This window comes from Anomalospiza imberbis, chromosome 9 (genome assembly GCF_031753505.1).
Source record: "Anomalospiza imberbis isolate Cuckoo-Finch-1a 21T00152 chromosome 9, ASM3175350v1, whole genome shotgun sequence".
Lineage (NCBI taxonomy): Eukaryota > Metazoa > Chordata > Aves > Passeriformes > Viduidae > Anomalospiza > Anomalospiza imberbis.
Window position 1 is genome coordinate 21,168,173 of NC_089689.1, and position 22,430 is coordinate 21,190,602.

At 59.5% G+C, this 22,430-nt stretch overlaps 2 protein-coding genes across 7 annotated transcripts in view; both read left to right on the top strand.

Moving 5' to 3' along the window:
* Window positions 1–2,185: 2,185 nt before the first annotated feature.
* On the top strand, window positions 2,186–8,483 carry ARTN (artemin). Of its 3 annotated transcripts, none has more exons than XM_068199149.1 (4): window positions 2,186–3,092; window positions 7,138–7,208; window positions 7,345–7,534; window positions 7,910–8,483. In XM_068199149.1, exons 2-4 carry the CDS (start codon window positions 7,143–7,145, stop codon window positions 8,344–8,346), a joined length of 693 nt encoding a protein of 230 aa, XP_068055250.1. In that variant the 5' UTR covers window positions 2,186–3,092; window positions 7,138–7,142; the 3' UTR covers window positions 8,347–8,483. The 3 variants fall into 3 exon arrangements, with proteins under 3 accessions (XP_068055250.1, XP_068055249.1, XP_068055248.1); XM_068199148.1 differs by lacking the exon at window positions 2,186–3,092 and adding an exon at window positions 4,007–4,121; XM_068199147.1 differs by lacking the exon at window positions 2,186–3,092 and having other exon boundaries at window positions 6,136–7,208.
* Window positions 8,484–9,490: 1,007 nt separating this feature from the next.
* Window positions 9,491–22,430, top strand: part of IPO13 (importin 13) — a 32,080-nt gene continuing 19,140 nt past the window's right edge. For 2 of the 4 annotated variants that reach the window (XR_011001880.1, XM_068199099.1), the window contains exons 1-2: window positions 9,491–9,772; window positions 19,633–20,369. Coding sequence is in view for 3 of the 4 variants with exons in the window: in XM_068199099.1 (XP_068055200.1) it covers window positions 9,707–9,772; window positions 19,633–20,369 (803 nt within the window). In the remaining variant the exon portion in view is untranslated. Of the gene's footprint in view, window positions 9,773–18,542; window positions 18,941–19,632; window positions 20,370–22,430 lie in introns of those variants that run through there. The other 2 variants (XM_068199100.1, XM_068199101.1) reach the window with 2 other exon arrangements.

Consider the following 22,430-nt stretch of genomic DNA (forward strand, 5'->3'; position numbering starts at 1 on the left):
TATGGGAGGCAGAGGGATTCCCCTGGTTGGGCTGTCCCCTGCCTGGTTTCACTGTTGACTTCTCTGGAACAGTAATCCAGCTGCCAGGAGTTGCAGCTGGCCAATGCCACTTGCCTGGTGCTGGAAACAGGAGAGGGCTGTGCTCCTCCTTGCAGGTGACTTTGAGGGGTGGGAGAGGGGATTGTGGGTTTGGGTTCATTTAGTGCCTTCCATTTAATGTTGGACGGCACAGGCATCAGAGCTTGTCCTGCCTGTGACAAGCTGCCTGTGACTCTGCTCTCCTGGGGACTCCCTGCCAGCAGGATGTCTTCCCGCCAAGGGTCACAGCAGCAATTGGGCTGGGTGCGGCCCTGACAAAGGCAGGTGTCCAGCCAAGTGACCTTCTCACCACAGTGTCCTGGAAAAGGAAATGGTTTAGGAAGCCAGGGACCGAGGCTGTGTCCAGCTCTCATACCTGCCAAGTCCCAGCTGGAAGAGTGTAACTCCTTAGGCAAGCCCTGGTGATGCCACCAGGCTCCCAGAGCCACAGGATATGTTGGAGACAGTTCCATCGCTTGGAGGCACGGGAAGGCTACTCCCAGGTGAATGACTGGTCTGCCAGACCTCCCACCTTCTAAACAAGGGGTGGGCTGTTGCTAGCACCAATGGGGTTCCAGAGAAGCAACTGCCCAGCCCTCCCTGATGCATGGTTGCAGGTTTCAAGGAGATGCTGAAGCAGCTTATATCTTCCTTCCATCCCTCCTCTTTTCCTAGCATTTAAAGAGCAGGGCCACCACTGCCATCTGGCTGAGCCAGCCCCAGGGATTGCTGTCCTGGCCGTGGGAGGTTGGAGGAAGAAAAGAGCACAGAGCCTGGACCAGGGCACACAAGGACATTCAGGTCATCTGAGACAAAGAGACTTGTTCCAAGATATCCCTGAAAGAGCCACGTCACTGCTGAGATGGGACGCGGCCTGCGTCACGGCTCTCTCCCACGTATGTGTTGTCACACCCGGCTATGGCCTCAGACAGCAGTCACAACATGCTCAGTCCTGCCATCTGGCTGGTCTGCATCACCCCCTGTCCTGCCACACGCAAGGGTGGCACCTTTAGGGACAGATGTCACAGCAGGTTCTGGCACGGCCCAGCAGGGCTTATTCCAGACCAGACAAGGCACCTGGGGGCACCCCAGCCCCGGGGGTGCAGGAGCACAGGCTGGCACAAGCAGTGCCCTGGGAGGTACCAAGCCAGGCAGCGCCAGAAGCAGTCAGGGAGCAGGCCACCCCTCTGTCTGGAGACCTGTGGGGCTGGAAGCCTGCCCTGCACCCCAGTAGCCTGTGCAGCCTGAGCCATGCCCAGCATGCCCCAGGGTAGAGCCAGTACTCATGGGAGCTCAAGAGGGGAGAGCAGTGCTAGGATTGAGGCACATAGCTGGGACATACCATCCCCTGCCACCATGGCTGTGGGAGGACAGGGAGGAGGTGCTGCTGGTAGGACATTAGTGGGGCAGACAGCAGCTGCAGGCTTATGTGTCCAAGGACGAGAAGAAAGGGCAGAGGAGGGAGCCAGTGCCTCCAGGTGTCTGGGATAGCAGCCTCGAAGGAGGCACACCTGGAAGAGAACAGAGGCCAGGCTTTGCACAACCACCCCTTCCACATGACAGGGGGCACTGTGGGCTCACCTGTATGGGTGCCCTGGATACCCTGTGCCATGCCCCACATAGATCCCTGCATATGACCAGCATCACATCCTTAGAACTTCCTGGCTGTGTCCTGGGGACATGAAGACTAGGGAAGGTGGGAGGGGATGGGGTAACCCCTCTGCTGAGCCAGCACCCGAGGCTGTCTCCAAGCCCTGAGGGTTATCAGTGGGGGAGGCAGCCCTTCCCTTCATTGGCAGCCCTCTCTTCCTGGGCAGCTTCCCTAGTATGGGCAAGGCTGTGGCCAGACCCATCTCCATGGGGACAGGCAGGCAACCTGGAAAAGGACATGCCACTCACATTGAAATTTTCCAAGCAGGCAGTTACATTAGTCTGTAGCCCTGCGAAGCAGAGGATCCTGTTCCCTGTCACTCGCTCCCACCTGTTTCTCTACAGCAGGGATGCACCAGGGCCTCCAAAACTCTGCTGGGCCAAGGCATCCACGGGCACTGCCTCCGATGCCAGCGAGGACATCTCAGCTGCCCGGGAGATAGGAGCAGCCCCAGGCCATGGCCGTGGAGCACCAGTCCCACAGCAAAGCCCGTGCTCCCACGCAGTCCCACTAGCAGTCAGGGAACCACCTATAGCCACAGACTAGGTCAAGATGCATGTGCCAAGACAGGACTGGGGGTGAAAGGGGGGAGCCGGGGCCGCACGCTGCCACTCCAGGGCAGGTGAAGCTGCAGCTCCGGGCCGCGTGCCACCTTCGCTGTCCCTGCTCACGGTGGCAGGGACGGCTTAGTGGGCGCCGCCTGTGCCCGCACACTCCCTGGCAGGTGATGTCGCAGGAGGACGCGGGAGTTGTCACCCCCGCGCTGGATAATCCGAGGAGATGAGAGCAGTCGAGGCGGCGGCTCCGCAGGTGGCTGCAAGAGCGGCCATCCGACCCTTCCGCAGGACCGCGGGGTCCAGGCTGCCGGGCGGCGGGAAGGAGGTTAAAGCCATGCGGGTTGCCCGGGGTCGGAGCGACCTGGGCGTGCAGCCGTGGCACAGCCGGCGACCGAGCCGCTGGCCCCGCTCCAGCCAGGGAGTTGCATAAGCCCGGGGAGTAGCGCCGAGGCGGCGGAGCGCCGCCGGGGCAGGTGACACGGCCAGCGGCATAGCGGGGCGCGCAGCCCGCCCGGGCGCCCTGGGATCCCGCAGCCATGAGGGCCGGACCCGGGGGGCTCGCCTGGCCCGGGGCGCGGCCCGGCGATCAGCTCCGGCCAGGGGAGCACGTGTGAAGCGGGGCCGAGCGGAGACGGCCCCGGGATTTGGCACGTTCGCAAGGAGCACTCGAGAGCCCCGGGATGGACGCGGAGGGCCCCGGGCGGTGACGTAAGGACTCGCACGGGCTCGGCTCGACTCGCCAGCCGGCCCCCATGTCCCCGGGGCCAGCGGCGGCCCCGGCGGAGGGAGGCAGGGCGGCGGCAGAGGTAAGGAGCCCGGTGGCGGGCGGCCCAGCCGAGGAGGACCGCGGCGCGGGGCGCGGGCGGGCGGGAGACCGGACTCCTCCTCCGGCGCGGCCGGACACGAGCGCCAGGCACACCGGTGACCCCAGTCAGCTCGGGATGCTTGGGACGCCGGCCGGCCCCGCCGCTGGCGGGAGCTGCCGGGATGGCCCTGACCCTGCCCGACAACCCATCCCCGCCGGATCCCCACGTGTGCACGGTGTTCCCCGTGGGGCTCTGCCCTCCGACGCGGGGCGTGGGGTCGCCGTGGGGCTCTGCTCCCGGTGAGCTCCGGGAAGGGCTGAACCCTTTTCCGAGGGTGTCCGTGTGTCCATCCCGGTAGCGCTGTGATCGGGCTGTCGGGGCAGGAAGCACCGATCACGGGGCGTCCGTCCGTCCAGGCTACGGGTCCGCCTGCCCGGGGGTCGGCCGACGGGCAGGTGGCGGTAGCGGGGGTCGGCTGCCTTCGGGGGTCCCGGTGCTGCTCCCGGCGGGGTGCGAGTTTCCGCGGGAGCTCGGAGGCGGTGCGGATCACGGCAAGAGCCGGTGCAGAAGCGGGTTGGGCTGCGGCTCCTGCTGCTGGTGGGATTCCGGTGCCCTCCTGATCCCGGTGCGGTCCAGGCGCCCATGCGGGTCGGAGTCCCGGTGCCACTACGTGCGCATCGGAGTGCCGGTTGGTATCCTGGTGCCAGTGTGAGCCGGGGTCCTGGTGCCGGTGCCCGCCCCGCCGATCAGGTGACAGTGGCTGGAATTTGACACCGGTAGCGACGACGGGAGCGGGATGGAGCCGCCGGTGCCCCGCACTGCGCGTCCGCCTGACGCCGCCGCCACCGCACCCCGAGGCGCAGCGGGAGCGGCACCGGGAGCAGCGGCGGGAGTCGGTGCCGGCGGGGCAGCGCCGGCCCCCGCCAGCGCCCCGCCCCGGCGCAGCGGCGGCGGGCGGCGGGGGGCGGCGGGGAGCGGAGGCGATGCGGGGCAGCGGCGGCCCGGGGGATGGTCCCCACCGCGGGCACGGTGAGTGCGGGCCGGGGTGGCGGGCGACAGCGCCCGCCCCAGCCTGCCGGCGGCCCCGACTCTCGGCGGAGGCTCGTACCGGGACTACGGGGGGGACGAGGGGAACCCGCTTCGCCGCCCACCTCCCGGCAATACTCGCGGGTCGGTGAGGGGTCTCGGGCCGCCTCCGGGCAAGTCTCCCCCGTTCGGCTACCGGGGTGCCGAGCCCGACCCGGCGGCGGGAAGCGCTGGGGGCCGCGGCGGGGCAGGGGTTCCCTGCCGGGGCGGGGATAGGCGGCACCCCGCTGCGGGCGCCCGAGGGGCACAGGGACGGACTCTCCCGCCTCTTCCCTGGGCTCCCGCCCGGCCCGTTGGGCACGTCGGACAGGTGTGCTCCCCGAGCGGTGGGCAGGCGAGAGGCAAGGGGCGGGGGTACCCTATGCCCCCGGCTCTTGCTGTCCCTGAGTTGGGGCCGAGTTTGGTCTCTGCCGTGTGTCCCGCGTGTCCGAGCCCAGTCTTCTAAGGCTTTGCAGGACGTGTGCCCTCTCCTCATCACACGTGGGGTTGATTTCTGATCCCCATCACTTCTTCTACCACGGTCAGCGCGGAGGGATGCAGGGCCTCCGCCGACACCCGCAGGTGCCCGAAGGGGTCTCTGGGCATCCCCCCGTGCTTCCAGGTGGGACCCGCGGCTGCAGGGCTGACACAGTTACTCCAAGAGCCCGCGCACCGCGGGCCTGGGGCACCCGCTAGGCCCGCGTGGATGCACTTCGCGAGTGTCTGCTGCCTCCCCCGGGGGCCTGGTGCAGCCACGGGACATCCTCCCCCAGCGGCCCGTGCACTGAGCAGGCAGCGGGGCTCTCGCCGGGCTCTGCACGAGTGAGTGTGAGGTGGCTTGCTCAGGGATTGCATCAATATTGCTGTTGTTTAGCCCCGGGCGGGGGACACAAGTGGCGGGGTCCAGACAGGTGCTCACATGGATGGGCTCAGTTCCGACCCTGGGAAAAAAACATCCTGTGTCTATGAATCGCCCGGCAGGGCTCTGGCAGCCGTGTCTGGGGCAGATCCAGCCGGATTTCCCCGTACGGGACATGGGGATCTGCTGTGGGGTGTGCAGGTCTGGCACCCCCGTGGGGTGCCCAGGTGCTCGGCTCAGCCCTGCCCCCGCTGGACGAAAGCAGATGCCGAGCGGGGCTGCGGGGTGGGCTGCTGTCCTGCGCGCTCGAGGAGCTGCCCCGTGGACGGGGCCCCGAGTCTGAGGAGGCACTGGTTGTGTTAGTCCGTCGCTTCGGTTCTAGGGCTCCCGGTGGCGAAGGGAGGCTGCCCTCGTTCGGCGCCCCGCCGGCAGCGCTGCCGCTGCAGAGTCCGGGGCCGTGCTGCCGCCGGACGGGAGAAGCCTGAATTGCACCGGCTGATGTTTCCCGTCCCGTCCCGTGCCGTCCCGTCCCGTCCCCCGTCCTCTTCCTATCCCGTCCCGCCGGGATGCTGGAGCCGAGGGCCCCTAGCGGGGCGGCCGGTCGCGGAAGCGAGGACAGGGGACTCCGTCCCTTTCCAGCAGGGCGCAGGGACGCTCGCCTGGCCCCTCCGGCGGTGCTGGCCTGGGAAATCCATGACCTGGCGGCAGCAGCTGGCGTGGGGCCACGGGCCACCACGGGAGCGAAGTGCAGCGTGGGCTGTGTTTGGCCAGGCTGTGGCGGCTGGTGCGCCGGGGGGGGCCGGTGCGAGCCCTGTCGGCACGGGGGGCGCATCCCGCATGGTGCACGGCCCCTAGAGGGGACACATGGGCCTGGCAGCGCCCACTACAGACCCGTGTCACAGGGTGGCCAGTGCAGGGTGGCATCAGATTCCACAACTAGGACTTGGGGACCATCCCCTGAGATGCTAGAGGGACTGGAAGAAATAATTTTTTCTTGTCCCAGCAGTGCCCAGACATGTGCTTTCACTTTTTTTTTTTTTGGTCAGGAGCACCCTCCTCAGAATGTCCCCATCCCCTGTTGCTTCCTTTGCCATGGAAAGGCAAAGGGCATGCCATGCTGGGGCAAAGCTGAAGTCATAGAGCGGGTGGAGGAACTCCTGAATGCAGAATGTCACTAAGCTCCAAGGGGACAGTCCCATCCTGAGAGACAGAATATGCAGCAGATGGGACAAGGAAGTTACAACTCCTTTTGGAACCACTTCTAAAGCCCTTCAAAGCCAGGGTACCCTAGCTTTGGACACTGGGGCACCCCTGCACTGCCGGGGGGAGCTGGGGAAGGAGGCAAAGATGTGGCTGCAGACTGGAGTTGCCCCAGCACCTCCTGGGAAACATCGCTCCCCTGAGACCGTGCTTGCTGCTTTGCTGGGACCATGCGCAGGAGGGATGCAGTGCCTTTCTGCGTGCCAGGGCAGTGGACGCCAAGCTGTGGTGTTGGGGTGAATGACTCAGTGAGCCCAGCATGGTGCTCCATACTCTGCTATGTCCCCACAGGGCCTGCCTGAGCATCCTGCCCCTTGCAGTCCCACTCATCCAGGCTGCTCGGGGGTTGCACGTCCCAGCTTGGCGCAGCAGCCTGGGGAGCCAGTGTGGGGCCAAGGGGTGGCTGCACCCAAGGACCCTGTGCTAATGGATTTGGAGTTTCCAAGGTCAGGCTCCCACTGTGAGCAAGAAAAACATTCCCAGGGAAGGGCCATGGGAAAGGGCCCCCCCCGCGCAGCACTCCCAGCCCCAGCCACTGCCTCACAGCCCAGCCTGGCATCCCAGGCTGTTCACACAAGGACATGGCTGCATTGCCCTTGAGGAGACGTGCTGTACAAAGGCTGGGTTGCCCAAGCTGCCCAATCTCTTGGGTGTTCAGTGTGGTGAGGATGCCTGGCTATGCCAGGAGAGGAGAGGGGTAGGGGTGGGCCATGAATGGGGTGCAGGAGGTGTTGTGAGGTTCTGGGGGGTGAGGGAGGGGGTGGCATGCTTGGCCAGGGCAGGGAGGCATGTGCCAACTCCCAGCCAGCCAGCTCCATACCTACCTTGTGCGGGCCCTGACCCCAACCTCTGTACTTGCAGCTAGCATGGACCAGCAACAGGGGCCACCAGAGCGAAGGCCTGCAGGACCTGCCACGCACCTGCAGCCCAAGGTGAGCCCAGGTCTGTCTGGCTGCAATGGCCAGGACTACATGACCCCATCCCCACTCATTCCCAGCTCGTGGAGCCTCATTCCTGGTGTGGGGACCCTGGTCGGGGCTGACTCTGCTGTGCTGTGATTCGTTGCAGGAGGGGACACTGTGGGGATTCTTTGCCATCCTGTCACTGCTGGCTGGGCTGGCCACAGGCACCCTGCGAACACCACACTGCAACGAGACGCTGGACGCAGCCCCCACGCCACGGGGCACGGCCACTGCCAGCCTGTCTGTGGAGGATGGTGTGGAGGCACCACTTGCTGCTGCCTGGAGCCAGCTGTATGGTACGTTTCGGGACAGGCCCCCCCGGCCTGGGCATGGTAGTCCTGTGTGTGGGGCATGGGCAGGTTGGGAGCTACTGTGGGGACCCTCAGCCTGTGTGGGGCTGTGGCTGCACTATGGGGCTGGGCTGAGGGGATCTCAACACATGGGGCCCTGAGCTTCATGCTGGGCATGTGGCAGAGCCCTAGAAATTAGAAGATGAGAAGATTCTTGGCTGGAAGGATCTTCCCACACACTCATGCATCCTCTCAGGCACCAGCCATTGCCATGGTGGGTGATCAGGAGGGATCCGTAGGTCACAGCGGGGACCGGCAGGCTCAGAAGGAGGGTGATGGATGCAGGATGGGTCATGACAGCACCATCTCCTCCATGTGCAGGGGACAACACGACAACAGGTATCCCAGGCACCGGAGAGCTGGCGGAGGACCTGCTGCTGCGTGCTGAGCGCTCACCGCCAGGTGCCAGCAAAGCCAAAAAGGTTGGGGGAAAACCCCCACGGCGCACCCGTGGGCGCAACTGCCACATCCGCAACCTAATGGTGAAGGTGCGTGACCTGGGCCTGGGCTTCAACTCGGACGAGATCGTGCTCTTCAAGTACTGCAGCGGGTCCTGCCACCGGGCACGCAGCAACTATGACCTGACGCTGGGCAGCCTGCTGCGGCAGCAGCTCATTGCCCCGGGGCCACAGGAGCGAGTCCTCAGCCACCCCTGCTGCCGACCCACCCGCTATGAGGCTGTCTCCTTCATGGACGTGGAGAACACATGGCAGACAGTGGAGAAGCTCTCAGCAGCTGAGTGCAGCTGTATTGGCTGAGGAGGGGGCCGCTGGCTTGGCCCCAGCTCGACACATGCCAACAGACTCCAGCTTGCCACGTGCAGTGGCACTGTTGCTCAGAACAAGGGTTTGGGAGAGGCTGGTGCCCCTGTTATTACGTGGCCACAAAAAACCGAGGTGAGATGGAGTCATGACTGGGGTGTGGGTGGCCAAGCCCGCTCCTACTCAGTGCCAAGCAGCTGGTGCCAGCGGCTACATGGGGTCTTGCCCAGGTGCCCTGGCTCAGTCCTGGGAGACAAGATGAAGAGAGTATGGACCATCCCCACCACTCGCAAGGGTCTGCCAGCCCAGTGTCCATCAGCAGCACTCCTGCACCTGTGCTCCAGGGGACAAGCATCACACAGCTTCAGAGGGGGCAAAACCTCCCTGTCCCCTCGGGCACCCTGGGGCCAGTGGTGCAGGGAAGGGGTGTCCCTGAGGGCAGGGATGCAGTGGGGCCAATTTGCACCAGAGTGCAGTTGGGGGGGTCTGCACCCTGACCAGCAGCAGCCCCTAATATCTGCAGGGTGTTTGGTCATAGACACCCATTGGGACCCCCACCCCTGCCTGTTTCCCAGGGTAGTGGCAGGGTCCCCCCGCTGCTCCGTGGTGCTGTGGCACTAAACTATTTATTACTCTAAATTATTTATTTATTGTTCTCGAGCGGCAGCTCCTATTTATGACTTTGGGCCCCCAGCGGCCGGGTGTAATTTAACCCCAGCGCTGCACTGAAGCCCTGGGCAGCGCCCCGTGCACCCCGCACCCTTTTTCTATTATTTGTAAAATTTGAGGGATAAACTCTATTTTTGTACAGTCGCCTTTTCCTGTAGCAATAAAGCGATGGGCTGCGCGTCCAACCCCTGCGTGTGCCCGTGATGGGGACGGGGACGGGGACGGGGACGGGGGTGCCTCTGAGGTGGCAGCGGGAGGGTGCGGAGCGGTGCTGCGGGCGGCTCCCGCCGGCACTGCCCGCCCCGCGCGCGGGGAGCGGTGCCGGTGCGCGGTGCCCGTTCCCGGTGCCCGTTCCCGGTGCCCGTTCCCGGTGCCCGGCAGGGGACGCGCGTGGGCCGGGACTACCGCTCCCGGCGTGCGGCGCGGCGCTGCGGCAGGTCCTGGGCTGCCCGGCCGCGCCTGCGGGGCCGCGGGGAGAGGCGAGGCGGGGCCGGAGAGAAGCGGAGCGGGGCGCTGGGGCTGCTCGGCGAGTCCCGCGAGCGCCTCCCGGCCCGACCGCCGCGCCGAGCCGCGCCGCCCCGGTGCCGCCGCCCCCGTCGGGCGGGGAGGCGGGTCCCGCCGCGATGCGGCTGCCCGTGCGCCGCCGCTGTCGCCCGCCCGCCGCCGCCTCCTGAGCGCCGCCGCAGCCATGGAGCGGAGGGCGGAGGCGCCGCCGCCGCAGGGCCTCGACTTCACCGTGGAGAACGTGGAGAAGGTGAGCGAACGCCGCCGGCTCACCGGTGGCCGTGGCCGTGGCCGTGGCGGGGCGGGGGGGCTCGGCGGGGGGATGCTGATGGTGCCGCGGTGCTGCGGGGGATGCGGCTCGGGGAGCGGGGGGGCACCTGCTCGGCGGTGCCGGGCCCGGCGGGGGCGGCGGGCGGCGTCCCCTGTGCCTGCCCGCCCTGCCGCTGCTGGGGTCCGGGACGTGGGGCTGGAGGGGGAGCCGCCGGGGCAGCCCGGGAGGGAAAATGATGTGGCAGGAATGGGAGCAGAAGGGAGGGGTTGTGTGTGTTTCTGACTGGCGTCCTTTAGGTCGCCAGCTGCAGCGCTGGGCAGGGAGAGCCCACGGGTCTGGTCCTGACTACTGAACCAGCTGCATCAATGTGAAGCCCATTTTCAGTGTCTCCATTAGGCAGGGAAGGAAGGAACTTTTGCCAGGTGCTGGGAATTATTGGGTATTATGGTTGGGAAAAGCCTTCAGTGCGTGGATGGCCCACTGATACCTTTCTAAACAAGGAATCCAACCCCTTTGCTCCTGCTGAAGCTCAAGGTCTTTCCAAGTATCTACAGGGCAACAGGAGTGAGGCTGATTGCTGAAATCTGGGATCCGGGGAATGGCCACGGCAAACCAAGGCCTGCTGGCATCACACTGCTGCTGGGATGTGCTCTGAGCAGCTGATGTGTGACCTGATGTGTGACCTGGGGTTCATCACAGACACTAAAAAGGGCACCTCAGTGAGCACATCCAGGAGGGCAGCTGGGCAAAAACCTTCTCCTAGTCACCTTGAAGGTGATGGGGGCAGGGCAGCAGAGGATGCATCCCTGAAGGGCGAACAGCGAGTGCATCACTCTTCCACTTACCCTGTAGCCAGACATCCAACAGATATCCATAGCTTGGTCCTCAGACAGTTAGTGGGAATCCCAGTGTCCTCATTTTTCCTCTATAAGAATAGACTGAGATCCTTGCCAAAGCAATACTCATGGGCGTGCTGGTGGGCACATAGCATCATGGAATCATTTAGGTTGGAAAAGACCTCTCAGATCATCATGTCCAATGGTTAGTGCAGCCCTGCCAAGCCCACCACTATGCCATTTCTGAAAGCTTTTCACACCCATCCCTCCCCAGTAGGTTGCCTGGCCTCACAGGAGATGTCAGGTCAGGGATGTCAGGTTTGTCACTGGGTGCTGGTTGCCTTTGTGGCTGCAGGTGAGACACAGCCCACCTCTTCCAGGGAGATGGAGACAGAGCACAGCCGGGGGATTAACTGATGTCTGGAAAATGCTACGTTCATGTAACCTTCTGCAGCTTAATCTGGATACATCCAGGGCTGCTGGATGATTTTGCCTCTGACTCCCTTTCTTTTCATCAGATACAAACCGCTCCTTTGTTTGCACCAACAATGAGGCGCACACTTGCCCGGGAAGGGTGGGCAGTGCCAGGGTGGGGGGCACCCGGCACAGGCCGGGTGAGGTGTGGCTGTGCCGGGAGGCAGCTCATCCTTGCCAGACTGCTCGGGATTTAGTCTCCCAGTGCCTGGGAGGAGGCAGAGATGCCCTCTAGGATGCTTCATCTCCCCTCCCCCAGCCTGCCTCTGCCTCTCCTGATCTCTGCAGGCTTTGCCATCTCAGTAGTGTCCTCTGAAGGTGCAGCTGTGGACTGCAGTGGGGCTCTGAGCTGTTGGTGGGGAGCAGCAGCACAGTCCCTGAATAGGGGAAGAAGCATGGGGTGGGATCAGAAAAAACCACAGAGGTTTAGCAGCTTAGAGCATTCCTGTGTCAGTCTTTTCCTGGAAGGTCTGTGGGGTACAAAGTGAAGGAAAGATGGGCTTTGCTGGGAGCAGGGTTGGTGGGAAGCAGGTGGGTAGAGCTGCTTTGTCAGTGGTGATGCTAGCAGATGACTGATGCTCCTACTGGCCTGGGTTCTTCCACCTGCCAGGTTTTGTGCATGCTCTATTAATAATACTGAATACTGATTTAAGTCAGGGTTTGACTCCACTCTGAGTCAGTCAGTGATAAGTGCTGGGGTTAGGAACAGCATGAGGAGCTGGTTATCTCATAAATCAGAGGGCTGATGTCTTTCCAGGTCCCCTGCAGTGGAGGTCACTGTGTGTGGCACTTGTAGCTAGGGCAGTCTGGCGAGACTGTGCCTGTCACACTCTTCTGATGGTTTTCATGGAGAAGATTGTGTCCCTGGAAAATCCTTTTGTACCCCTGTTGAAACCTGCAGTGGGGTTTTGCTGGGCTCTGGGGTGCCTGTGTGGCTGAAAAAGATCATTGCTTGTGTTTATGCATAACCAGTGCCAGAGGGAGACACCTCCAGCTGTGAACAGGGATTTCAGGGAGGCAAGAGGGTGCAGGTGCTGGAGGCAGGGACAGCTGACAGGTCTAAAAGCCTGTGGACAGGTGCCAGGTTCAGGTGCTGCACTTCAGGAGCCATCTGAAAGTTGCTCCCTGTATTTTTTTTGCTCTGTTTTTCCATAGGAAGCTCTCCTGTGGCACAGGAATGAGGGGGGCTGCACTGGGGCTGAGCTGTTTTGTTAGGGTTACTGTGTCAGCATCCCCCAGTCCTAGCTGAGAGCTGCTTGTCTGCTTTTTGTTTTCTTCTGAGCCTGACCTAGATGCTGCTCTGGCTTCAGCACAGCTAGAGCTGGCTGGCATGGCCACACTGTGCTGGGAGTCCAGCAGCTCTGGACTGGCTCTGCTTCCCCTGCATCTGCTGCTGAGTGGAGCTCTGTTGCTGTGTTTGGAGGGGTTGGAGGGAAGGGAAGGCTGGGAAAGCCAAGGGCTTCAGGCTGTGAGAATGCTTAATCTTTCATTGCCTAAGTGGGGCAGTCTGGTTTGTGACCTGTGTGTGCTTCTGTGTGCCCAGGAGCTGTCCCTGGTGTGACTGACAGCTTGGTGCTGGGGTGATGATGAAGATGGATTGCAGATGTTTAGTCCACGCTGCTCTGTCCATCTCAGAGGAGCAGTGCACAAGCAGGACTTGTTCCCTGCAATCTTGGTTTCCCTCAGCACTTAATACTGCAGAATTGGACAGGAGAGGAAGAACGTGAGACCCTTTTCACATGTCCTTAGTGCAGTTGAATCTGCTTCAGCAGTATTGCCCTTTTTGAAACAAGAAAAAAGACAGTGCCATTCCTCTGTGAATTTCCCAAGTGCAAGCTCTTGTCCTCTTTTTTTGTCTAATTCCTTCCAGGTCTTTCCTCCCTTGTCCTGCCTCTGATCCTCTGGGGTGTTTGTAATAGTCACTGACGTCTTTTCCCTAGCACATTAGCGGTCTGGCATCTCTGGGCCTTCCAGATTGCCGTGTGCCTCTCTGGAGATGCCTGATGAATGCACAGAGTCTCTCTGGCAGGATGGGTAGGCGGGGTGTCATGGAGCTGACATCCGGAGCCTACCGCAATGGGAGAGGGATGGCTTTGATCACTGCTCCTCCGAGATGCTGAGCCTCGGGGATGTGGCAGCTGCTGGGGCTGCCTTCTGCCCAGGAGGATGGGGAGGAGAAATCAGGTGCATCTGGTTTCTTTGGAAGGCTATTGCCTGTCTTCAGAAACCTGATCAAGAGAATCACAAATACTCGAGGGTGAGGGAATGGCATCCTCTGTCTGGTAGTGGATCGACCACTTAGTCCTTAGAGGCAGCCCACACGCGTGAGATGTGGCAGCCACACCGGGGATGGTAAGCTTAGGAGGAGACATTCCTCCAGAACTGAGGGAAGCAGGGAGTCACCTTGTTACATGTTTAAGCAAATGTTCTTGCAGAAGCAGATTCCAGCCAGAGCCAACCTTGGCTGAACACATGGCTCCTTCCTGTGGTATGGTGGTGATGGGATGAGAGGGCAGCATCTTGTTGTGCAGTGCTGGTCTGAGCTCCACAAGGACCATTGCTGGAGCCTCACCTCATCTGCAATGTATTATGGCACAGGAATGGATGGGATTGGTGCCTGGGCTCCAGCAGAAATTCCTCTCTCAAATTGCTTGTGTACTCGATCATGGAAGTGTTGGGTAGAAACAAGGGATAGTGGACAGGTGTGTTTGGCTCACCCTTGTAACTCATCCTGGGCTTTGCACCTGCAGGGTTTCTCTCTGGTTCTGCTCACCCTTTGCATTTTCAGGCTCCTGTCCACTCTCGCTGGGAGCGCACGTGTGTCCCACAGCCCCTGTCCCTGCTGGGGACCACCCCGTGCTCTGCAGAGGGCTGATGGCAGTGGAGCAGTGGGAGTGATGCCAAAGCTGCTGAGCGGTGTCTGGGCTGCAGTCTATTCTGGACAGCCAAGGACTTGGTATGGGCAAGCTGGGCTCAAAGAGGGGCTTCAGAGTGGCAGCATCTTTTGTTAGGAGAGGGGAGAAAAACCCTTTTCTTTTGGACTGCTGGCAAAATGTGGGTCCTTGAGCAGGAGCAGCACGCCTGGCGGCACACAGGCAGCTTTCTTTTGCATCCATTTGCTATCCTCGGCAGGCTGCTGCCTTCCCAGGGTGCTGGCTGCTCAGCCTGCCCCACTGGGGCCGGGGGGGCCAGCTGCTGCAGGCAGGGGGAGGCAGGGATGATGTTCCCTTCACTTGGCAGAGCCAGGGTAATGGCTGTGCTGTTGCAGGCCTGGAGCACTGACGGTGCGAGTGCGTTCAAGTAGAAAGGACAGCGAGAGACTGCAGCGGGAGACGTCCCGGGGGTGCTGCTGGAAGGAGGCTGGTGGTTGCCAAGGGGCCGTGGCCATTGCTGCCCCTGCCATGCTGTGGCTGTGGGCACGCTACATGGAGCAAAGCAGGAGTATATTTTGCAGCTTTCTGTTTCCCCAGCTGCGATGCAGACCTCACTCAGGGCTGTACCTGCTGTCAGCTCTGTGTGCTCAAGCAGACTGGCCCTTGAGGGCAGTTGTCTCCCCATGGAGTCCCCAAGAACAGGAGGCAGCACGCTCCTGCTCTGGGATCAGAGCCATGTGTCTGAGGCTCGTCTTGTCACCCCATAATGGCATGGACACAACACCTCTCTGCAGGGTACCCTGTGTTAATGCATTTACGCAGTGCAGTGAAGAAGACAGCCTGCTGGCACTGGGCTGCCTGCAGAAGCTCTGAAGGGTGAGAGCTGGGGGCTCTGGGCTTGTAGCAGATCCTCTTCTCTTGCTCTACCTGGGTGCAGCCTAAGATCAGGTGCCTCTGCTTGCCTGTAACTCTCCTTGGACTGCTCCCATTGCACCTGACAAAGGAAGCAGCATGGGATCTCTGACCCACGTCTTGTGGGCAGGCTTCCCTGCACCAGAACCACTTACTTGAGGGGCTGATGTTTCTCCAGTGACTAAAGCCTGACTGAGGCTTTGATCACAGCTTTTTAGAGCAGGGAAGAGCCATCCTAATAAGCTAGAATTATTTTCAGCCAAGCAGAGCTGATGTTGGAGAAGGCTCCTTTCCTGGCCAAAGGGCATAGCTGACGGCGGGCTGTTTACCAGCTCTCACATTACACGTTTAATTGTGGAGAAGGCAGGTCTGGTGTCAGCCACCCGTTCAAATTGGAATGCACAAAGCCTCCCTGTTAGATGTCACCCGATTTCATGCCTTCTGCTTCTCCCTCTTGGCACTAATGAGTTCCCCTTGTCATCTCCAGTGCTTCCTAATGGGCCCCAGGGTGCTGGCCAGAGTGCTCAGACTAAAGTCCAACAGCAGCCGATGCTGGTGCCTGGTCTGGCATGAGGGCAGTGTCTCCTCTCTGAGGAGGAGTATGCTGGGTGTTCACCTGCCATTCTGCAGGGCATGGGCTCTTGTAGTCCCCTGCCCCATGCTCTCAGCAGAGGATGGTACTCAGCTGATGTGCGTGGTAGGCCAGGGAGTCTGCTCCCAGGGGTTTCTTCTGCTGCTTTGAGCTTAGTTCACATGGGCCCAGTATTTATGCCTTGGAGGTCCTGTGGAAGGGTCTCCCATGTTGTGTAGAGTACTGGATGGGGTGTGCTGGGGCTCGTGCTGCCTTTCCACCTGGTGTCCTGCATGCAGGCAGGAACAGCCATGCTTTATTCAGGAGCCACCACAACTGATCCCCTTCCAGTCATAGTGCTTGCAAAAGGGGGCTGAGATAGTGAGCAGCTGCTTTTTTCCAGAATATTCATCTGACTTCCAACAGCTTGTAGTGCGAGCTTTCAGCATTAACTTTGCTTCCATCCTCTGAATTTCTTTGTGTAGTTGGTAGACTTTTTCATCTTGCCACTCACCTTCTCACCCATGGTGGAGGCTGCAGCATTTCTTTGGGGACCTTTGCTGAAAACCTCACCAGACTCCCTGCAGGAGGAGCAGGGATCTGAGCTGGTGTTGCTGAGCGTGCGCCTCTCCAGAGAGCTCACTGGTGATGGTGAGGAGTGCACAGAGGTGGAATGTGAGGGATGCAGGCAAGATGCTGGAGTGGTGGTGATGGGAGAGCTGTTCACTTATCTAGAAAGCTGGCCCTGCCTGGGAAACCCAGGAAACCTTGCAACCCAACTGCTCACTGTTCCTCTTAATCCTGGGGTAGTAACATCTCCCCAGCACAAGTTTTGAAGGGAGCAGCTATGATTTGCCATTGTTACAATGCAGCAGCAGAGATTTTTTAGCAGAGCCGCTGCTGGAGTCTCTGACGGGGCTGCGTGCAGTGTGTGTGTGTTGGAGGTGTGTGCAGGATGTGTGTGTGCAGGATGTGCATGTGCCGGAGGTGTGTGCAGGATGTGTGTGTGCTGGAGGTGTGTGCAGGATGTGCATGTGCTGGAGGTGTGTGCAGGATGTGTGTGTGCAGGATGTGCATGTGCTGGAGGTGTGTGCAGGATGTGTGTGTGCAGGATGTGCATGTGCTGGAGGTGTGTGCAGGATGTGTGTGTGCTGGAGGTGTGTGCAGGATGTGTGTGTGCAGGATGTGCATGTGCTGGAGGTGTGTGCAGGATGTGTGTGTGCAGGATGTGCATGTGCTGGAGGTGTGTGCAGGATGTGTGTGTGCTGGAGGTGTGTGCAGGATGTGTGTGTGCTGGAGGTGTGTGCAGGATGTGCATGTGCTGGAGGTGTGTGCAGGATGTGTGTGTGCAGGATGTGCATGTGCTGGAGGTTTGTGCAGGATGTGCATGTGCTGGAGGTGTGTGCAGGATGTGCATGTGCTGGAGGTGTGTGCAGGATGTGTGTGTGCAGGATGTGCATGTGCTGGAGGTGTGTGCAGGATGTGTGTGCAGGGTATGTGTGCGCTGGAGGTGTGTGCAGGATTGGTACCTGCTTGCACTCAGCTTCATGTTGGGCTTTTCCTGATTGCTCTCTCTTCTCCATTCAGATCACATGGCAGCACCAGAGGCTGCTGGCTTGAAGCAGATCCTGTTGTCAGGATCAGGCCAAGCCAGGCAGCCCCAGCCAGGCAGAGGATGAGCCCTCAGCTGCTTCCCAGCAGGCAGACTGTGTTTGCCAACCCCTGCTCTGCTGCCCTGCCATGGTCCCAGTCACCCGTGGTGCTGTGCAAGTCTTGCCTTGCGTGTACATTGCTCCTGGGGCTCACTGTGCTGTGCCTGGAGTGTGCACAGTGCCATGCTTTGCCTGGCAGTTTCCCTGATGTGAGACTGGCATTCAGCAGCTCCGTGGCCAGCACAGGTGAGCAGCTGGGGAGCTTGTGGGTCAGGAACCCAACACTGTGGGCCAGGGGATGTGTCCATCCTGCACACATGGTGAGGTCTGTGTTTTACAAAGTTTGTGCAGGTTTAGAGGTTAGGGCTCCTGTGTACACATTGTGCCTTGTAATATATGATGCATAGGGATTTTTGTTCTGCCCACAATTTTGTAAGCAGTAGAACCATTCAAAATAGAAGAAATAAATTCATTAGGAAGTGCATGGAGATGTAAAAATAGAGGGTGGGAAGAGGTGGGGAAGGATGCTGGGCTAGAGAGCATGCAGAGGGCGCTGCTCATTTCACCTTGTGACAGTGCCCAGCAAGCAGGGAAGGGAAAGAGTGGGCTGTCACCATTCTGGGAATCTCAAGTGAGATTTATTTGGGAAGAAAAATAAGCAGCTAGCTCTGATGAGAGCAAGAGACTGAGCTGGTAATGGTTGGGAGCTCCAGCTTCAGCCCTGCTGCAGGATGACTCAGTCCTTAGCAGAACAGCAGGGGTAGGAGCCAGGTTCCTACCCCCAGGAGTGGCTGAGCTTTTAGCACATCTGCAGCTGCTGCTCTATAGTGAAGTAAATTGTTGCTTTGCTTGGAGGGGATGACAGTGCTTACCTCTGCCCCAGCAGCTGAGTGATGATTCCTGCATCCAAGTCCAAAATAACTGGGAACAGAGCAAAGGTTTGGCTAACTACTGAGAGCTCGTGGTCTCCCCTTGGCTTGCTCTGTTGGGATAGATTTCTCTCTCCCATGTCCTGCTTATGTAGGGTTAACCTTTTCTGTGTCAGGATAGATGCTTTAGTGGGTCAGACGCTGTCCCTCTGCAGCCCATGTTGGCTGACTCCGTCTCCTATGTACTTCATAACCTCTTTCTTACAAAGATCTTTCTTACAAAGAGGTTATCCTCATTTTCCCCTGACACAAAGTCTTGAACAGCGATGGCCCAGGCAATGCCAGCTTTGTAAAGTTCCCGCCATATTGTCCTGCTCTTCGGTCTCACGCCGGGAAGCAGCAGGAGGCACAAGCACTTGCTTGGGAAGCTTGTTCCCGTGCCCCAAGCTGCCAGTTCTGCATGCTTAAAAATAGGGTTTAAATCCTCTCCTGGGTACAGGAACCACAAGAATTTCATAGAGCTTTTTAGCGGTGGGGGGGAGGCTATTTGAGACCTGGAGCCAGGGTGGGTACACAAAAAAATTCTCTGCACCTGCTGCAGTCATCCTCTGATTTGCTGATGGGATGTTACGGGTGCCTGATTGCCCGACAGGTGCCATGGATTTTCCTTGCTCCTGGCGTGTGCAGTCAGCAATTTGAAATTAAATGTGCTGTGCCAGGCAGAAATCCTCACTGCTGGAAGATGGAGTTCAGGCAACGGGTAGTTATTCTTCCTCTCCGGGTGCGAGGAGATCACTGGTTGCTGGCTGTACCCACTCGGGATAAGTAGCTAATTAAGGTTGGGCTTCATATCTGTATAAAATTCCTCTGCAAATAAAGCCTTGTAGCCTGTGTGAAGCTGTTCATGTGGATCTGAGCTGTGCAAAGCAGTAACTAGATCTCACAAAGCTGCAGGAGCAGGTAAGTGATGTTGCCCTTCTCTATATGGAGAGATGGACTAAGCAGCACTGGACTGTCGCAGAAAGCGGTGGCAAAGGCGGGACTGGATGCCAGCTCTCTTGGTTCAGCTCTAACTGGGTGGGTTTGGGAATATTTTGAAGGCACTTAATGGAGAGCTTAATCCCGAACTTAGTGCTGTGGGTTTTCAGGACTCTGCATAACCTGACAGACAAAGATCTGCAGTGGCTCTTGCATTTCATGGACTCATGCATGCAAGCTGTGGACTATAGCACCTTTCAGAGAGCAGGTGTGAGTGGAAGGCAGGACTGCTGATCAGCCATGTCCTTTACAGTCCTCATGTGGAAGAAGGGTCCTGTGCCCACCCCAGTGATGGCACATTAGCAGGGAAGCAGGCAGATTCAGCATGTGTGAAGGTGAAGATGGGAAATTAATAAAGACATTTCTAGAGTGAAGCATGAGAGGAGGGGAAGGATGCTTTGCAGGTCCTCTCCTGCTGCCAGATCACTCTCACTTCACTGAGAATGGGAAGAGGGAGGCCAGCTAACACAGGCTGCCCTGGGGAGGGGGGCTGTGCAGGGCAGCCTGGGTAGTGGGCTCTATCCTAGTGAGCCTTCCTGGTAAGCCTTTCCCAGGCAGGGCAGGCCACAGTGGTGCTCCTCAGCTGCTCTAGGGTGCTTCCCTCTCTCTTCCAGGCTCTCCATCAGCTGTATTATGACCCAAACATCGAGAACAAGAACTTGGCTCAGAAATGGCTGATGCAGGCACAGGTGTCCCCCCAGGCATGGCACTTCAGCTGGCTGCTTCTCCACATGGACAAGGTGCCTGAGATCCAGTACTTTGGTGCCAGCGCGCTCCACATTAAAATCTCCCGTTACTGGAACGACATCCCGGCTGACCAGTATGAGAGCCTCAAGTCGCAGCTCTTCACCCACATCACGCGCTTCGCCAGCGGCTCCAAGATCGTGCTGACCCGGCTGTGCGTGGCGCTGGCCTCCCTGGCGCTCAGCATGATGCCAGAGGCCTGGCCCTGCGCTGTGGCAGACATGGTGCGCATGTTCCAGGCGGAGGACTCCAACGTGGACGGGCGGGCGCGGTGCCTGGCGCTGCTGGAGCTGCTGACCGTGCTGCCCGAGGAGTTTCAGACCAGCCGCCTTCCACAGTACCGCAAGGGCCAGGTACGCAGCGTCCTGGCGCAGGAGTGCGGCTCTGTCTTCCCTTTGCTGGAGCAGCTGCTGCAGCAGCAGGACTCCCCGGGTTTCATCAAGCAGAAGGTGCTGAAGTGCTTCTCCAGCTGGGTTCAGCTGGAGATCCCTCTGATGGACTGTGAGAACCTCATCCAAGCAGCTTTCACCTCTCTGCAGGACCCAGAGCTCTTTGACACAGCAGTGGAGGCTGTGGTCAATGCCATTTCCCAGCCCGATGCCCAGAGGTAAGAGCAGCCTCTCCTGTGTGCTGCAGGCTGGTGCTCCTGGACATCAGCAGGGAAACAGGGTGGGAAGGAGAAATCTCAGGCTTTTTTTCTAGCTGTCCTTGGCTCTGAAGGTAATGATGACAAGGTTTGGAAGTGGGGGAGTATCAAAAGCAATTGGAGGCTGTTGGTTTCTCGTTGTTGGTCCTGGAAGGCTTTGCACTATGGTTGACTTGTAGGAACCATGAAGTCTTGGGCAGCTGCAGCCCATGTCGATGCTGGCCCCTGAGGCAGACAAGGATGCATGCTTCTGGCTCCTCATATCAGATCCTGCAGCAGCCAACCAGAGAGCAACTGCCTGACTCCTGCCAGCAGGAGCTCAGAGACTTTCCTCTGCCTTGTGCTGCTGGTGCAGCCAAGGAGCTGATTAAATGCAGAGATAATAAAACCAGATCTGTCATATTTTACCCTCCTCTTGGCTCCAGCAGCTTGTGCCAGCCAAGGACTCATCCTTTGTCTGTGGCCATGGCTGCCCCGGGAGCAGCTGAACTGGTCCTGCTGGGGCTGTGCTGTGGGGCTCCAAGCTTGTCTGCTTGGCTGCATTGCCTGAGCTGCTGTCAGCTCTTGGGACCAATGCCTGCAGAAGGGACAGTACATCTCCAGTTCCCGTGGCCACATCCCTTCCTGGCTGCTTAGCAACCTTCCCCCAAAGAGGAGGGTTTCCTTGAAGGCTGAGCTGAGCTGCTGCCACTGTGCATGCCCTGTGCATCGCTGCACATCGCGCAGGCTCCGACCCTCTGCAGCGGTGGGAATGATGCTGCCACTGCAATTGTGAGCCCTGGTCCTCCTCTTGGTTAAGGGCAGGGGCAGCCTGCACATTCCCCAGCTCTAGGGCAGCCTGGGGTTGTCCTTTTCAATGACAAGGAGTTGCATCTGTGGACTGCAAATCCTGGTGCACAAAGGGACCCATTAGGATTTTAATGTGTTGCTGGATGGGGTGAGGGGTTGCCTCATTTGCTAATGTTTAGTAGGTGATCAGAAGCTGTTTTTTCTTGTGCCTGGCAAAGGCTGTGAGACTGCTCAGACCCTTGTAGCAGGTCTGGGGCAGAAAGTGAGAATGTCTGAGAAGATCACCTGCGGTTCTGAAGTGTTGGACTCTGTCTTCCTCTTTCCATTTCCCTTGAGTCTCAGAAGTCCCTTGGCCTTGATTCCATACCTTTGTGCAGAAGCCTGGCCCTGCAGTGCTGCTCTTTGATTGCATTAAAAGGCTAAGTTTTCTGTTGAGCTTTCGAAGTGAATTGTAGAGAGGTGTGACTGAAGGTGGGGTTTCCTCTCTGCTTCTGTGCTAACTCTGTCATGTAGTTTTTGTCCCCATTCAGACCCATGCTGGCAGCTCCCTTACAGAATCTTCACTACTTGTTCTCCATCCTTCTTCCTGAAGGCATCATCAGCCATGCAGAGCACCCTCCTGTCTGTAGGCATGCAGGCAGTGGCCAGGGCAGGGCAGGCAGCTGGCCTGAAAGGCTATGCAGTGTGTGAGCCTGGTGCAGCTCCTGCCCTGGCATGTGGGGACAGCGGTGGCATTGTCACAGGATGCCCTGCCAGGCGGCGTGTGGTGTCGGCTGCTTCCCAGCCCTGGTGGGCACTCTCCTCCCCTTTGTTTCTTGTGTCCACTATAATGTGTTCTTCCTCCTGCTTCCCCTAGTGCCAGCTGTCCCACTCCTCTGGCTTTGTCACTCAGCCAAAGTGGATCCAGCTCTTTCCCAGAGCCCCCAGGGAGTCTCCTGACCTTTCTGCCTCTTATGTTGATAGTCTGGGAGATGGCTGCTGCTTTTCAGCTGCTCTCTTCCTCCTTGGTCTCTTGCCTTTGTTTCTGCAAGGCCCTTGGCTGGAGGCTTGGAGCATTCTTGGCACTGGGATGCTGGCATGGTCCTCTCCAGAGCTTATCAGGGCATTGCTCCATGAGAGGGTTAGTCTTGGGGCTCACCACTTTGCCATGAGTTCCCTGAATGCTTTCTACACTGTGTCTTTCCCCCTTTGCTCCCTCCCAGCTGTCTTCACTGACGTTGCTGCAGAGGTGAT